Genomic DNA, 18688 nt, shown 5'->3' on the forward strand with positions numbered 1-18688 from the left:
GTGTTTCCATAGAATCCCTCAGGAATGTGGGACCATTGACAGCTGCTTTTCCAAGCTACCTGTCTCACACTCCTTAACTAGAAAATGGCACTGAGACATTGGCTTGAACTCTCTCAGTTGAGCAGCTCTTGACAGAGTTTCATACTCTTGGGTTTTGGGTCTGAAGAAGCTGAGGAATGAATAAGATAAGTTTGGATGGATGTTCATCTTCCTCCACTTCATATTTTTTTGTTTGGAGCATGTATCCCTAACTCCTCTCACTCTTCCCATTTTCTCCCAGCAGCTAATCCTAAATCAGGTTGCCTGTAGTGTGTTTCCAGCAGTAGAGCAGAAAATAAACTTCACCACAACAATCCTCCTACTGTGTTGGAGACCAGTTGATCCAGACCCTAGACCACATAGTTAATTCCTGTTCTTATTAGTGCCTGCAGTGTTTTCTTTGTAGTTTGCTTATTATTTAAATCATCTTCCAGCTAGAGTCAACATTTTGAGAGAAATTATGCCAAGGAAAGGCTTCCCACCTCACTAATGCTAAATCATAGCAATCATGATAAATTGATTGTAGGATGAGTTTGAGGAAAGAAAGAAAACCTGATGCTTAATAAAGTTTTAAAGGATGCGTCATTGTTGATTTATAATTGAAATTTAGTGTTAGGGCCCTTGAATGATCCATCTGTTTCCCCATTTCAGAATGATGGAAATGCATTAGCTTATCAGTATTAGCTTTTTATTCATCTTGAGAATGCAATTGACATATTTGTGTGAGCTACAATTGGCAGCTTCATTTCAGGAGTTTAATTAATTCAGAATGATTGATAATATTTTTTTTGTTTGTGGAAAGCAATATAGTATGTGTGTAGATTTGGCAAAGTAGTTGCTAACCTTAAATGTTAGCAGACTTTTTATATACTGAAAACTAACTTCTGTGCATATGTACTTGGAAATATTCTGAATAATGGAAATACACAATACAGAATCACTGTTTTTTTAATGCTATCTATTTTTCACAGTGAATGTTATTATTTAATGAACATTATATTTTCTATTATTCATCTGATTTATCATAGCATTTAAATGCAGCAAAACCTAATTTTTCTTCTTCTTTTATCTCTAGCAATGGCAAGCCGGCAGGTAGACATCGCTACTCAAGGATGGTTCATTGGTCTGATGTGTGCTGTTGCTCTTCTGATCTTGATTTTACTGATTGTTTGCTTCATAAGGAGGAATAAGGGTGGCAAGTATCCAGGTAAGCTATTCAACCAGGATAGTAAAATTTATCTCTTGGTAACCCACTAAGACAGATCTCAGGCTTACCGGAAAATTACGTTTGCTGCTGTTTTACATTTGCACTGTGTACATGGCAAACAAGTCTTATCATTTGGTGGGCTTGGGCTTGGCATCTGCCTATTGGTAGGAAACCTACATCTATTTCAGCATAGGAGAAGGACTTTCTTCATTCCCAGAGGATCCTATCAGTGCATGACCTCTCTAGAGAGGTTTGAGCTTTGTTTAGAGTATCACCACTAGTGCACATTCCACTTTCTGAAGTCCATTGTAGATGAGCTTAATCCATTAATGTGAGTTGAGTTAGAATTTTTTTTGTCAGAAAGTCCAAATCATAGCTACTGGTTATGTTAAAGTATGAGGAATGCATGCCATAGGACAAATCTCTTCATATGTTAGATTGTTTCGAATACCTTGAGTTCCTTCCCAGAATCTGTGTCATCTTCAGCCTCTGCAGTTTTTCAGCTGAGTTGAAAGTTACCATCCTTCAGTTAGGCTGGGTTTTATTTTTAAATTTTTTTTCTTTCTAAGAGGAAGTGTAAAATAAATGGTTTTTTATAGTATGTCTAGGAATGGCCAAGTATGTTTTATAATTTTTCATTAAAGATTGGAACTAGACAATGTCTGTCTTCTATCAAAACACTCATCCCTCCTGGTGTACTCTACAAACGGCATGTATGTCTATGTATGTAGGTATGTGGACATATAGGTATCATACATATCTTTCCCTAGTGTTATGTTTCTTTCTATGGAGTAGCTCCATAGACCAAAGGTCTCTTGAAAAGGATAGTGAGAACCTCTGTACCTTGCACAGTACTGCTGGATCTCACAGCAGCTGTTGAGGTATGAGTGATTATGAATGAACTTCAAGTGAGCATCCAAGGATCATCTGATTTTTCATTCTCCTATGCTACTATACTTTCTATAGAAAGTATTATATAGAATACTTTCTATTCTCCTGCAAGAGAAAGTACAGTTGCTAAGTTTCATGTAAAATCTTGATTTAAAGAGAAAAATTATTTTCTCCTAAGGTTTTGCAATAAATATCTAGACTCTAGAATGCTTATTAAAGTCAACTCAAACTGCTTAAAGTTCATACTGTAAATTTGAGCATGAAAAATATGGATGCATTTAGGAAAGTATAAAAGAAGAATCCACACTTTGCTTTTTTTTTCTGCTTATTTTGATCAGTGCACTTCTAAAACTTAGTGTCAGGGAACAATAAGAACTTCTGCTCTTCATAGGGAAATCTGCTGGAATAGAATAGCAGATTATTTGTATGAGAAAATCACATTATTAAGTACAAGAATCCTATTCTGCCCAGTCTGTTCGAATGTTTTACAGAGAGAACAAAGATTTGTAGTGACAGCAAAAATTAGGTAAGAGAAGTTTCTGTTCCAGCTGCCTATGCCTATGAAGAAAACAGATGATTAAGGAATGCATGGTATTACTCAGAGTTATATGACAGGCTGAAGACGTCATCTTGGGGTTTTTTCCTAGTATTTGGATTTTTTTCAAGAGAAAATGAGATAAAAGAGGATACAGAAAAAGTGATTCAGGTGACTGAAACAAGTGAAGTGATGAAACTGAAAAGAATAGGGAAGACATGGAGTGAACCACCATCTAGAGGAGGGGGAAACAGAGGTTTTGAGTAAAAGTGTGGAGAGCAGTTGGATGCTAAGGTTGTCATTACTTTCTGGATCCTTGATATTCTGTCCTTTTTGCTGCTTCTGCAGAATTATTAGTTGTAAGGTATACAATTTTTCATGCACAGATACCTATGCATATACACACACATATATAAAGGTGGACCTGGACTGTTTTTAAGACTTCGTGAATCAGTGTGTACTAGAGTTTGTAGCAGAGACTTCGTATTTCTTGGGTCATTGCAAATGTACTGTTCCACAGGTAGCCACAAATGGAAAGCACCAAGTTATGAAATCTATGAAAATTTAACTTATGAATTCTTTTTCATCATCATTTTTGTCATCTTGAGGTTGCCTGTGTTTTGTAGGAAGTAATCCATTATTTCAGTATGAAATTATAGCAGCCTGATATGTCTCAAAGCATTATGTGTTATTGCAATTATGGAGTTAGTAAATACTGTCAGGAGTGATTGATATCCTCTTAAATAATGACACATCAATCAGTGATGCACAAATAAAGTGTGGAAATTACCAGAGTAAAAGACAAGAGATTGTGCATTGGATTATATAACTGTATCTGCTAGACAAGGGAAATACTTGAATAGATGCCAGAAAAACAGAAATGAAAAGGCAAAGGGAAGAACCATAAATAGAATTCTTTAAGTCAGTATATGGTTTTATCCTGTCAACAATCTTAACTTACAGGAATATATGTCATCTGTAAATATCTGACTCCTCAGGTACTAGTGGGTTTCTCTGTCAATGTGCTACATTTATTATGTTATAGGGACAAGTTATATGCCTAGTTTTATTCCCACCAGTGAACAAGGATTAAACTTAAACCAGAATGTGCAAGAAATTCAATTGTATAAAATTTAGCTTCCAGTGCATGTGACTTTGCGTTGGGTTTGATCATATTGTAGAAAAGAAGAAAAAAGCCATGCCTAGTATTTTGAGAATTACTAATAATGAAAAAAAAATCTAAAATTCTCTGGAGGCTTACTATATGAAATTAAAGCAGAAAATGTACAAACTGACAGTGAAGAAATGTGAATCTGATTCAGTTTTATCAATCAGTATGATAAGAGCATCAAGAAGAAATAGAGAGCATTGTTAAGTCGAACTAAATAATTTAAATTTGATTAAGCAATAATCTAAGTAAATAAGTTATTTTAGTAGGATTTTTAACAATTTTTTTCTCTTTAGTGCTAGAAATAAAAGAAAAAAAGTTCTGCCAATACAAAATGACATGCAGTCATACTTGAAAGAAAATAAAATCCTATAACTAATTAACAGATCTTTCTCTTCAAAAAAGAAAAGAAAAGTAATAGCCTAAGGCCCCATTTAAAAAATAGTTTTTATTCAAAAGACATTCCTGCCAAATGTGATCAGTTTGAGAAATTAAGGTCTTACACTTTCTCATCTTACAGTTTCATGATAAAAATATTATTTCAAATATTTTAGTGAAGGAAAAGGAGGATGCACATGCTGATCCAGAAATACAGCCTATGAAGGAAGATGATGGAACGTTTGGTGAATACAGGTGAGCTGCTGATGTGGTTTGTCGTGTTCACTGTTCATATCACACATGTACTGTATGTAGTATCACACTTATTAATTTAAGACTAACTTTTTTTTCCATGTCAAAGATTTTGTATCCAGTGCTATTTAGAACTAAAAATAACATTTCAACCACACCATTAGAAAAGAAAAATTATCCAAGCTTCCTATAAGCCATTTGCTAATGCAAAGTGAAAACTGCATTCAAACACAGTTGTATGTGTTTGAAAGTCAAAATGTGGAATCTTTATTTACAAAGCTATCTTTCAGAGAGTTCAAATGCCAGATACAGTGTCCTTTCAGTTAGGGCACTGTTGAACATTACAGTTTTTGAAAATAAATTTTTAATCGAAGCCCAACAAAGACAACCTGGTGTTAAGTTGACTGGAAAACAAATGTGTTTAAAATAGCTGCCAAAAATAGCTGCCAGTACTAACATCTAATCCAATAACAAAGAAGTGATGTTATACACAGAGGTGAAGGAGTATCCTACAAAGAAAGTAAATCTCCCTTTCATGTATTTCAGTACAAGATATATAGCAAGCAGCTTCAAAGCATGCAACACAGCTCTTATTCCTGACACTCTTCCTTTATACTAGTCAAATCTGGCATTACCAAAAGCATGTCTTGGCCCTACTATTCATACAACAACTAGGAATATAGCTTGTTAAATAAGCAGTTTATTTGTTTTTTTGATTAGCACAAAAATAATGTTGCTGTTTTCTAAATAGGTCAATATGATTATATTTTACGTGGGTATGAAATAGATTTTGTAGTGCATTTCTTGTGTCGAAAGCAATGTAGAAGTTGTTTATTATTGCAAAGATTTGGCATTTACAAATGTACATAGAAAAGACAGATTTTTTTTCAAGAAGGATCTACTTTGTTGCCATAGCTTTTTCATAGAAGGAAAAGGTACATCTTGATCTGACAGGACTAGATGTACAGTTCTGAATGCTAAGGAGCAGTTTCTGCTTATTCTTCTTTGATCAAAAACAATATACTCCATTCTTAGATTAATGAGTTCAGAATAGTGTTTTATTACAGCTGTAAGTGCATATGAATTACCTAAATTCAACTGATAAAAAGGGAATATGAAGCAATCTTTGGAAGCAGAGTTTCAAAAGTACTATATAAGTTTTCCTGGGAAGCCTAGTTTGCATACTCCTTTACTACTCCAGTGGTTCTTGATACTTGGAACTTCCAGCAGCAGAAAGTGACCTGTGTACAGAATTGTACAAATGATATGACCTCAATGCATGTTTCCTCAGGCCTGGAATAAGTATTCAAGCCTGCTTTCATGTGTGACCTGTAGCAAGATTTGAATTTATTTCTCCATATTGAAGTGACTTGAGTTAATCTAAAGGATGATCTAGAGTTTTATTAAATTATTTTATAATGCATTCATTCACTCATGTCTAGTGAATACAGGCAGATGCATGCCAAGTTTTCACACTTATTCACATGGGAGAGTTCATTCTATGTACCCTGCAAAACCTCCTTTTTAAAATGTATTTCTGTGTAATTAGTCTATATTGGGCTTTCCTCTTTTTTCCTTAGAGACAGGGCAGGAGCAGCAACCAGTCAGATTACAGAAGATACCTTGTCATCCTCTCTGCAGCCCAGCATCACTGCAGTCACTCAGTTCCCAGTTTGTCTGCCTCACATGATGCGGTGCTTCTTTGAGGAAAAAGGGTATAGGGTTTCCCTTGGAAAAAAATGTAATTTTTGAAAGATCTAGGAATTCGAGTATTTTGAACTTTTTTCATCACTTCAGGTCCATGTCTGCTTGGACAGGAAAGAAACTGGACAAGGAAAAGAAAACAAAAGGTAGCTGTGCCAATTCTCCTGAAGCAAACCCTGTCTTTACCAAAGCAAAGTCTGTGAGATCTGACAGATCCAACTTCTTCAGAAGGTCAGGGGATCAATGCTCCAGCACCAGATCAGAGACCTCCTACACCAGGAGGAGGGCTAGGCAGTCTCCAGAGCTTACAAGGGTTAGTTCTGTCTCTGCTTCCCTCTGCCAAGAGGAAAAGAGGTCAGACAAATGGAAGTACAGGCATGGCTCTAGACATCATGCTTCTGAGCAACACATAATGGGGTCGGAGGAGGGCTCAGATTCTCAGGCAGGACAGCCATCCCCTTTCCAGCAACCCCTCAGCTGCAACTCAATTGGTGGCTTACTGGCAAGGCAGCATTCTTCTCTCCAGCACTGGTGCAGCCAGACCCCAGACTGCAGCTCAGATTCAGACGACTCTCAGAGCTCCTGCCATAGGAAGGTAAGACCTTCTACTGCTACTCACTTCTCAGAATCTGAAAGGAATTCACTAATGAAATCTGTAATCTTGCCTGAGCTGGCCACTGTCTTAAAGGATGCTTTGACAGCAGCCAGACAAAGCATAACATCTGTGGCACAGGCTAGGTCCCATTCGGTGAAGCATCCCAGGGTACCAATTGCAGAAGTTCCACTGGTTCCTTTAGAAGCTTCTGGGAGCAGTTCCCAGACTTCTGAGTTTGATCATATGGACAGCTTAAAAGGTCAAACAACTTCTGGGAAGGAGAAATCTGGGGCTGGCAAGGCCTTGGAGGTTGAATCAGGCCCTGAAGACGGGGAGGTGGCATCTGAGTCCCCTACAGAAGATCCAGAAGGACCAGATCCTCTGCGTAAATTTAACATAGAGAATCAGAATTACCTTTTTGAACACATAAAGCGGGTGCTAATGCTAAAATCTTCCAAATCTGAGTGTGCCTCTGAAGAACTGCTTATCCCCTCTGAAGAAGGCAAGGTAGATAATGCACTTCCTATCCATTCAGCTGTGGAAAATCTTGTCTGCAGGATTTGGGGAAATCCTGAAGCCAAGCATGAAGCCCCAGCAGTCCTACATAAGCTCTATCCTTTTCCAGTGGATAAAGCTGCTTTGTGGGGGACCTTGCCTGAGGTAGACAGAGCATTGATTACTGGTAATTCTGTACTGTCAGTGCCTGATAATACAGATGCTCTCCCTAAAGATCCTACTGACAGAAAGATTGAGGAAGCAATTAAAAGATCTTTCAAGCTAGTTGCAGCCCAGCTTGGAGTATCTATCTACTGCGCTTATGCATCTAAAGCTTTGCTAATATGGCTAGAGGAAGAACGAGCTAGATTCAAAAAGAAATGGGTCCCATCTGGTGCCATGCAGAGAAAACGCAGGCTGTGTAAAATTGCAGCTAATTTTATCCATGATGCAGCTGAGGATTCTCTCAGACTCACTGTTAAAAATGTGGCATGCCTCACTGTAGCCTGGAGAGCTCTCTGGCTGCGTCCTTGGAGCTCATCACTAGATCTGAAATGTAAACTGCTGTCCTTACCATACACAGGGGGCAAGCTGTTTGGTGACTCCTTAGTCCAGCTCATGAAGGATGTCTCAGAACACAAGCACTCCTTACGTCAGATGAAAAAAAAGAGTTCTGTTGGAAGCTCTTCCTGTTCTCCTCACAAGTGTCTGAGCTCCTTGCGTTCTCCTCCAAAGTTCAAAGGAGGGAAGGGAAAGTATAAGGTCTCACAGTCATTTCATGCCGAGTGCAACAAGACATCTCACTTTCAGAGAGATATCAGACCATCAAGAGGAACTTTCTGAAAACATAGACTTACTTCCTAGATTCTCAGGAACTGAGAAGAGTGAAAGACATGGAAATGTTTCAGTATTTCTGGACAAGTAAACTCAGTGCTTAGAAAATTAGTTGTTTCCAAGTAAGATTTAAATTATGAAGTTACTTAAATCTTAATGTCTAATTAAGATATTCTAGAGAAATCATAGCCCTCAAATCCCCTCTCTTTAGAGGAGGGCTTTTTCGTATTCCATTTCTAGGCTTCCTAGTGGTCTTGGGATGGTTTGGACTTGTTTGAAGTTTTTCACTCCTCAACTTCAACTAAGAGAATGCTTTCTGTGTGAGAGTTGTCTGGTCTGCAGGACCAGACAACATCAGATTTTTTCTGCCATATTGATCTAGTGAAGGAACTAATGCTTTAGGAAATGCAGGTGTTTTGGGATCTATGGAATGACTATGGATGCTATATTCCTGTGACTGGATGGATTCTTTCATTTTTACATAATAAGGGAAAACAGTGTCTCTGTAGTAATCTGCTCTGCACTCTCAGTGGTTTGCTGAGCTGTAGAAGACTGAGACAGTACATTGTGGACAGTCATTGTCTATACCAAGAACCTGCAAGAAACAGAATAAGTACCACAGATGTGTGTTGAGGTCAGTGTAGGTGTATAAATCAGCCTAAATTTTCCTCCTGGTCCATAAATGGAGAGAAATTAAGAAGTTATGGCAGCTACAGACCCGTGAGTTCATGGGTAGGAAGACTGGAAGCAAGCAAGTACAAGGGAAGGATATAAGTCCAGTGGTCTGCAGAATGTTCTTAGGAAGATTAAACAGGACAAAGCAACTACAGTGGTAGGATTGATAGTGTGGTAGCACAGGATATTTGCACATTTTGGTGAATTATTTTGCCTCCTTTCTTCAATATTTTGACACAGTATTTTTCCTAGAAGTTCTAGGATATACTGTGAGACGTTGTGGCAGAGAGGTGTGGGATTGCTAGATAATATATTACTATTCCTTCTTCTGAGCTGATTAATGATGAAAATAAAGTTTGTAACCACAATTGTGGGGTTTTTCTCTTGTAGTTAGTTAACTTGCAGCTTAGATGTGTTTCCCTAGGGACCTAGCCATGCTTTGTGCCTCAGAACTGTAATTCTAAGCTTGGTCCCTTCCAGAACAAGAGGTTATCTTAATGGACTGCCTGAAGAACTGAACAGTCCACTTGGATTTGGCAGTGGTCTTACTGTGTTCTAATTTACACACATGTCCTTTTTTGACAATTCTTGTTATAATTCTTGAATACTTGTGTGATTAACAACTTTTTCAGCATATTGCTTTTTAAAGCCAGAGCTTCATCACCCAGTTTTTCCAGCTTCTGCCAGGATTGAAGATTGAGTATTACAGAGATGTTAATGAAAAACTGCTCAGAAGACTAATATAGGTGTGCTTAAATAAGAAATAGTAAAATGGTTTGAAGTCTGGATTGACTGTAATAATATTAGGGCTCACAGTCCTAATAATTTAAGAGTGTCAGCAGAAACCTCTTAAGTATAGGGACAGATTCTCCTGGATTATGCAGGGAAGCCATAGAGGAAGGTATTTCTGTGGCTGTACCTGATTGCTTTTACTTAAACATTTCTGGGCTACTGACCTGAGATCACAGAATAAGGAATTTACTGCTAACAGTTTTCATCTTCTGCATCCACTTTCTGTGTCTCATAGCCCAGAATGTTTTACCCACTTTGTTTCATGTTGCCTTTCACCTGAGAGTTGTGCTGTGAGGAAAAGTAGTATATTGCTAACCATATATTGAGTCTTTTTGCATGTCTATGAAAGTGGCAAAGTTTAGTTGGGAGCTAGTTGCCTGCTGGACTACAGAGGCATCGTAAAAGTGTCTTCCCCATTCTGACTGGTTGCTGCATGTACCCATATCTAAGGAAGAAAAATTGAAAAGTTGAAAGAAGAAAGGAGATTTCAAGGTACATATTTCTTTCAATAACTGATAAGCTTGTGAAATTTAATTACTTTTTTAAAACAAATAAATTTGTCCTTTGCATTTATGTTATTGTTACCTTCATACTTCTTGTTATCTCTTAATAATTAACTTCAACTTTGATATGTGTTTCATTAAACTAAGAAGAAAGTGGAACATATTCATATAATAGCAATCATTAATGATTAATATTTAAATCATGCTTTTAGAGTATGCTTTAATATTAAACACTTTTCTTACTGAAAAGAAGTGTATGTCGTACATATAAGTACTTATCAAAATGGTTGGTACATATGAGTCTTCTTTGAGAAATTTTCATCCCTAAAAAGATACTAGTATGGAATTTATTTTTACAGCAAAAAATAGTAAAAGTATGGCTACACTTAACTTCCATGGCTTTAAATGAAGCATTCGTACTCATTCTCACCTCATGTTTGGTTCCCATCCATTATTATTTTCTGACTATTAATTATATGCACTGCATAAACAACGCTTTAAAAAACTTCTTCAATTTGCCACTGTAATTTTAGTCAACCCAATTTGCACTTTATTTTTTAATATCACAATATTACACTAGGTATTTAATAGAAGTCAGCAAGCAAAACCACAAACAGAAACAAAAAGAAAGTATGATTTATCCTGATTGCATTTTGGAATAGTTTTATGAACAGTTGTAAGCAAGATTGGCAAACCTTGTGGGTACAGTATCAAAATTTATGGCTTTACCATGTTTTGGCAATCTCATATTATATATTCTACAGCCTAAAGTGTTTTATAGCTCATCCTAATATAATTCAGCAGTTTTTGCAGTTTGCTTCTTGGCAGCAAACAGATAAAACATTAAATTTGCCAGAGCACCAGAGCCCTCCTCTGTTTTGAATCCCTGGGATGGCAGAAGTGTTGTCCAAAACATTGATGTCTTCACTTTTTTCTCCTTCTCCTATTTGTTTGGTTTTTTCCTCAATTTCTTTCTCTTCCACCCAAAGAGATATGTTCATCTAAGAGTCATAATCCAGTTTGATACAGAAAAAATGGTACCATGGCATATGCTATCTTTTCTGTACCAGGAGTGTAAAGCATCTTGGATGATCCCACTTCTTTTTCCACTGCCGGAGTCCTGACAGAACCTCTCTCTAGACTTTAAATAGTGCAACAAATGAAGGAATCCCCGGGTTCAGATTTGATTTTTGCAGTTTCTGTGACTCTGCTCTCACACCAGTACCCACCTCCATGTAGATACACTCCTGGGTAAATCTGCAGTTTTGTTTGCTTTTAATTATAGAGATTGTGGAATTCACATCCTGACTAAAATATAGAAAAATCTTATACTCAATGCAACTGTGTAAGTATTTCTTCATTGATTGTCTTATACATAAACTTTGTTTGCAAAAATATAAATATGAAAACCAGAAGAGCAACAGAAAGTAGAAGTTCTCATACTCAGATTTTTCTAAATTGTAATAGCAAATCAAGCTTTTCATTGGATTCAACACAAAAATGTTGGTGTATTTATACAGTAGCAGCATATTGTTTATATATGTATATTCCAACCTAGTGAATTGCACTGGCTAGGGTCATACTTTAGAATATTTGCACAGAGATTCATGACCAATCAGAATATGACACAACTGCAATTTTAATTTATTTTAATTTCGGCATATTATAGTGTAAAGAATTATGAAGTTATTCACCTGAAATTAAATGACAAACCATCTACCAGTGCTCTTTCCTTAACAGTCAAACCCAGAAAGCAGATCTTGCCTGGGGGAAGGACTGGTTACAATTTCAGAAGGAGGGCCTGGCCTTCATTTGACTCATGCAGCCTGTTTTAATGACTGTTAATACCTTCTGATGGGGGTATTGGAGAAACTACATTGTGTATGAATATTAATTACTCAATTCCATCTTCAACCTTTCAAATATGGGGTCCTTCCAAAATAAACTCTCTTCACTAATGTCTCTGTAATCTGCTTGTGTTTGCAGTGTTACAAAAATTTTCACTTTGCTACTGGATTTCACTTTGCTACTGGATTCTTGTAATTTTGGAGTACAGTCTTTTAAATGTTATTGGCCTGTATGTTTGCAGCACCAGTGAGTGCAGATCAATAACATTTATCCTCGTGTCTTGTACACCACAATAAGTAAAGCATCAAGCTTAATACAGTCACATTTAAAGGTGTTACTTTTGTGTGCTTTGAGCATGAGGATTTTCTTGCATATAAATAAAAGAGATATTCCTGTCACTTTTTTTCTGATGTATATGCTGAATGATAAAATCTCTGGTATGCTTTTTCTGTAAGTATATGCATATTAGAGGTGGTCTTCTTTTAGAATGTAGTAATTTAATGTTTTCCAAAACAAAACAACAAAAAAGGTGATGAGGAGAAATGGCTTGATGGAAAATGGGTGTAATGGTTTTCTAGAAACAGTTTCTGAACAGGACTTTTGTTGGCTAACTATATGATCTGATGTGGCCTTGTACATCCTATGTTTTTAATATATATATATATGTGTGTGTATATGGTTTCTCTGGGTGCTTAAAGGTATTAATTAGCAAAAAAAAATGCATTATTTTCTAAGATACTAGGTTTTAGGAATTAGAGGGTTAAAATAATTTGCTGAGTATATTACGCCTAGTGTTCTAGAAATTGTAAAATGTAATTTTTTTTCTTTTTTTCATGTTTCTTTATATTTTCCATAAGCTGTGAATCTGAATTAAAACCCCAACCCACTTCCTTTTTTTGTATCCTCTATGCAAATCAAGACACATATTCTGTTTAAGAAGAAGTAAATAATTGCACCCAAAAGTGCAGCTGGCAATAGTGGGTTTCAATTCAAAATGCTTTGGAGCTGCTGCTGAAATCCTCATCTTGACACTGAAGTGCAATGTAAAGGATTCTGAAAAGAGCCCAACCATATCTATTTCATTAAATACAAGCCTACCACAGCTGCAAATTTTTTTGAGGATGTTGATGGTGCTGCAGCTTTTCCACTGACAAAGGAAACACCACAGTACTTTGCTCCTCTACTGGCCTTTCTTTCCTTTCCTTTCTCTGTTGTCCTCCAAATCACCATCATCATTGTCAGAACATTATCCACCATGGAGTAGGGTAGGGAGATGGATCTGATAAGAAATGAAAAAGATTAAGCATGCTCTCAACTCCTCAGTTCTAGCTACTGTAAACTAAATTGTTGCTTTAGCTGTAATACAGTAAATATTGTAGAAATTTTAAGAGCAACTTATTATTGATACAATACTGATCACTATCAGGATATGGACTTTGCTTTTCTTCTTAGGCTATTTTCATTTGTTTCTTCTGCACCCTTTTAATGGAATATGTAGGTCTCTTGAAAGGTAAGGTTGAAAATTGCAAGTCTGGCCTGCATTATGTAACAAATTATTTGAAATGCAGCACTTTTATTTTCTTTATACTAGTAAAGAAAATCAGTATATTTCATTTAACCAAATTCATTCTTCATTCATTTTCAAGGAGTCAAAGAAATTAAGAAGTTTAACAGACTAACTTCACGGCACATCATAAGCTTGTTACTTTGGAGAACAAACAAATTATTTTTTTATAGCTTTACAACCCACTTCTTAATGCTTGCAGTTGCATCTACATGGCCTCCAAGCCAAGGGCCCAGGTCTTGCCACTGAAAAGTCATGCACGATGGGGAAAAAAAAAATAAGAGAAACCACAACTCCCCCTCCCTCCACTGAAGACATTCTCTGTTTAAACCATTCTTACACCATATTTCCATGTGAACTGCATCATATTGATTTGTCTCTACAATGTGATGTGGGTTTACTAAAGGATTATAGGGCTGCACACATGCTTTTCATAAACTCTGCATGCATGGCTGATTTTGTCTTAATAAATAGTGCATCTGTTAATCCCATGTTTGTTTGTTTGTGTCTCCAGCGATGCAGAGGACCATAAACCTCTAAAAAAAGGAAGCCGGACACCTTCAGACAGAACTGTGAAAAAAGAAGACAGTGATGATAGTTTAGTTGACTATGGAGAAGGTGTAAATGGTCAGTTCAATGAGGATGGCTCCTTTATTGGACAATATAGTGGTAAAAAAGAGAAAGAACCTGCAGAAGGAAATGAAAGCTCTGAGGCTCCTTCTCCTGTAAATGCCATGAATTCATTTGTGTAACCACAGAACTTGATCCCCTTGTATCTCCAGTTTGCTTAAAGCACTTGTACATCCTCCTTCTCATACTATGAACACGCAGGTATCGGAGCTCCTCACCACCAGATGCTAATGCTATGAGAATATGCAGGTTAACACCAGTACACAGCATAATGACACAGTAAGTGGTATGTTACTATGAATCAAAATAGAAAATTCAAATTTTGTTCAAAACTTGGATATTTTTACTTTTTTTTTTTAAAGGAACTGACACAAACAGTAACATCAGCTTGTAATTTTGTTTCCTGTTGAAAATACAGTATAATGCATGGAAAAAAAACCCCTACACAACTCACAGATAATCTCGTGTACCCTATAAAGACATGGTTTGACAATTTGTTATGCAGTCCTCAGCTGAATCCCTGGATATGAATTCCGTTCTCAATGTCAGAGTGTTATAGTAGTATTATATAGAACTTCAATGTCTTTGTGGACATTGTTGTGAAATTGGTGACTTAATGTCTAGCTATCATATGTCTTTTTGCAAGACAGTTAGGAACAGTATGTACAGTATATAAATGCTAAATGATTTAAGTATGACACTTGCATTTGCTGATGCTTAATGAGACCCTATTATCTGCTCTTTGCTCCTATTACTTTATAGCCTTTTTAATCTATCAAGTATTACAGCAGTACAGTGTTCTATTTTTACATCAAAACATATTGAATTGATTTTAGGGCATAAAAGATATACATTGAAATGCATTTTGGAATTTGTGCAGTTACTGAAAGAAAAACTTTAAAAATTAAGGAAAATATTCCAGAAAACACAGGGCAAAGTACATTCAGTGCCTTTATACAATATGCATTCCGTAATGTGCTGTACTTCTAAATCAGTTGGTGCAGTAAACTGTGATTAGCAAACTACTGTCATTGCCAAATAAAGGAAAAATGTGAAGAAAAAGAAGCGTTATGAAACTGTTGTGCTAAAAATGGAAAATTTAAATTATTTTAAATTACATAAAGAAGAGTATGATTTTTTTTTCCCCTTTAAAAAAGCTTTCTACACAGTTACAGCACAGCATGTTTTCATGGCCTTAGAATACTTCAAAAAAAATGAAAACAAACAAACAAAAATCCCAGAATGCAACCAGAGTTAAATTATTTACTAACACAGCAAGGAATAAGCTCTTGTAAAATAAATCATTCAAAACCCAAAGCAGCTGACTCCATCGGTGAGAGCCATTTCTCTCTGTGTCCCAGCCTGATCAGTGTGGCAGCTTTGTCATTTTCTCCAGCCTGAAGCAGTGTGGGGGTTACCGCTCGGAACCACAGCATTCCATCTGACAAGTGCTAATACGGTTTATTGGTGAAGGATTACCCTTATCGGTTAAAAAATTATTTTCTCACATACTATATCAATCAAATGTTTACCTCCAAATATAAATTTTTATAACAACCTATGGTTGAAGGAATGCTCAGTTTCATTTGCCAATAAATTGGTTTTTCATAACTTGCATCAAGTTTAATTTTAAGTAAGCTTTTTATATGTAGATATTTTGTTGAATTTGTAAATACACTTAAAGCGTAGATGCTATATGCTTCTAGGTGTTACAGACAAATAAACCAAGAAAGCTTATGTTGTACTGTGTAAGAAGTACTATAGCCAATGGTGTGCATGGTATTTTAAAGCATCTACTCAGTATTTTTTTTTCTTTTTTTTTTTCTGTGAAAATAAAATAGTTATCTGCTCATTTACTGCAGATTCCAACAGAACCATTCAGAGCTTTTGCCAGTGCACTACATTAGCCCATAGGACATCTTGCAGCTTTCATGTGTATATTGTAGGTAAAGCACAACTGAAGTAATCCCAAATGTAACCCAGCTGTAATAAGCTTCTTTCGCACCTTTGAGCTTTCCATTGGTCAGTTTTTTTAATGGGAACTGAAATACAAAATGAATTATATGAACACTGATTACAAAGCACAAAGAGAACATTTCTTCACAGGATTTGCTAATGGTTTTGGTAAAAAAGAAATATCACTTTACTCTTATTTAATTGTAGATGCTGAATTATCTGTGCATGTGGGGGTAAACATACAGGCTCACTTCTGTAATAGTGCAACGGATTTTGTATTAAAAATAAATGTGGTTTTAAAACTTCACTGTTTGTTCTGTTTACACTAACAGTAAAAATCACATCAGATTAGTCCTGTAATTAAGAATTCAAAGCAGAAAAACAGCATGAAAATTCTCTGACAGAGGTTGTTCCCATGATGTTACGGAACTTCCATTACTGCCACCAAATTATTTACAGAAAGTTGCATACCTTCACATGCTACCATTTGAAAAAAATGGTAAATTTGTCTGACCATTTCCCATTGAAATCTGTGATTTGCATTTTACTTCCATGGATGTTTTTATTATTTATTTAGTCATATTACTGCAAAGAAAAGAACTGAAACAGTCATGTTCCATACCTGTAAGAGTGAATTAGAGAAAGAATGTTGATCCTATCCTCAGACAGGATCCCAAACAAGGATTTTGTGTGCTAAAGGAATTGTCTGACATACAAATTTATGGTTATCTCTTTCTGTTTTTAAATAGTATATGAAGTGAGGAATTTTTAGTCATCATCTTTTACAGTACACAAAATCCATTGCAATTTGCTCTTTTCATATCTTGTCTATCCTATATATGAATGGAAACAGACTGGGCAGGAGGGCAGCTGTTCTGCACAGAAGACTGCAGGAGAGCCATGGATTCCAAGAGATACAGGTGCTTCAGGAGATGTATCCAAAAGTTGATGTGTGGGCATGATGCTTGAAAGAGGGATCTTACACGGAATCAGAAGCCATTCTGCCAGCCTTCCCATATTTAATTGGAAACTCCTGGATATTTCAGCTCCTCTCACTTGCACAGACTCAGTTCTTGCACTTCTATCTTCAAATATCTTCACCCTATCTTCAGATATAAGCTACCTTGGTTTTTGTACAGGTATCTGTTGATTTTTGCAACAATGTAAACTGTCTGGGAGATATTAAATACAGCTGTTTTTGTTTCAATTAAAGAATACTTCCTGAAAAGAGGGGTCTGAGTTCCCTAGGCTTAGTTGGGAAGAAGGATTTCATACAATAATAATTTTTGGAGACACACATACATTGTCTGTGCATGTTCCCCAAAGTGTACTAATACTTATCGTTGCTACACTTTTCTTTCACTGATATACCTTTGCTTTTGATTTTATTCTTACTGAAGTGATTGTATAAATCCTGAGGGAATTAAAGAGGATACCCCAATGGTAATTTTTTTTGTAATGTATTCTCACACTGTTCCTAGGAAAATACAATTTTCTCATGGTTCCACTTAGCAGAGGCAAAGTGGCAAAAGATTTGGGAACCAAATTCTTTTTTCATGATGTCTAGTCTGTTTTAAAACAGAAACCTCAGGAATTATATATGAAGAAATATTATCTATCATATAGAATTGTCTTCTTTTCTGAAAAAAAAAGAACGGGGGAGAAAATCATAAAGAGGATGAGAATGAGATTCCAATCATTTCTGAAAAGCAATTGTCCTTCGTTGTGTTTCTGTCCCACTCTGTCTCTTTTTTCCCCCTTAATCTACCTTAGGAAGGAACATTTCAGAGACTTGGCAGAAGCAGGAAATGATTTTGTGAGAAGATGGAAATAACTGAATGTGCTACTTGTAGGAATCTACCCCCAAATGATGCCCCTAGAGTGAAAGTAAATCCAACTGGCCATCATGTTTTAATCTCTGAAGCGATCTCTGGCTGCTCTTTGTACATGAGAAGTGGAAACTTCAGATCAAACTGTCAAGATAAATTCATGTCAGCAGGGCTGTGACCGACAGTAGATGTGATCTGTTGTGACTGTAAGCAAGGAGAAAAATGGTGATCCCAGTGTTCTCATGAATTTTGGCAGCAAAAATATACATGACGTTCCTTACTCTGCTCACGTGTAAATGAGCTGATAAAAAAATTGTGGTCATGTTTGATACCTGAAGGATGGATTCTTCATTTGGGGTCAGAGAAGTTGGTGCTATGGTGAATTTGGCAGCACTGGTTTTGTCCCTCCAGGAAAGCTGCACAGGATAAATTTGAAGCCAGCTGGCAAGTAATAAGTTTGCACATGTTTAAATTGGAGAGAGGCAAGGCAGGAGACAGCTCCTGTCACCTGGACCCAGCCAGCCTTTTGACCTGTTTTGTCCTGCCCTAAGGTGCTCAACTAAAATAAAGAAGTTTAGAAGGCAGTGTGGTTTCTCTGCCATCTGAAAAAACCCCATGGCATCATGTCAGTAATCTAAGCCATTGCTTAGATTTAATTCTGCCTGGCTTTCTGTCACATTTTGGATATAAGTGACGAGGAGGAAACATACCTGGTGCATGCTGTACAAATACAGGTTTCAGACCTGAGCTTTCAACCAAGGAAAGTTTAGGCAGTCCAATTCTGGTGCCAAAC

The 18688-nt window shown here is 36.5% G+C and overlaps 1 protein-coding gene across 10 annotated transcripts in view; it reads left to right on the forward strand.

The window, feature by feature from the left end:
- NRCAM (neuronal cell adhesion molecule) overlaps positions 1-17513 on the forward strand; it is a 147729-nt gene extending 130216 nt beyond the window's left edge. For 6 of the 10 annotated variants that reach the window (XM_050982146.1, XM_050982143.1, XM_050982164.1 and 3 more), the window contains 4 exons: positions 1115-1246; positions 4395-4473; positions 6268-10057; positions 13995-14120. In XM_050982146.1, the coding sequence (XP_050838103.1) occupies positions 1115-1246; positions 4395-4473; positions 6268-8107 (2051 nt within the window). In that variant the 3' untranslated portion in view covers positions 8108-10057; positions 13995-14120. The other 4 variants (XM_050982170.1, XM_050982182.1, XM_050982177.1 and 1 more) reach the window with 3 other exon arrangements.
- The last annotated feature ends 1175 nt before the right edge of the window (positions 17514-18688 follow it).

Source organism: Serinus canaria, chromosome 1A, assembly GCF_022539315.1.
Source record: "Serinus canaria isolate serCan28SL12 chromosome 1A, serCan2020, whole genome shotgun sequence".
Classification (NCBI taxonomy): Eukaryota; Metazoa; Chordata; class Aves; order Passeriformes; family Fringillidae; genus Serinus; species Serinus canaria.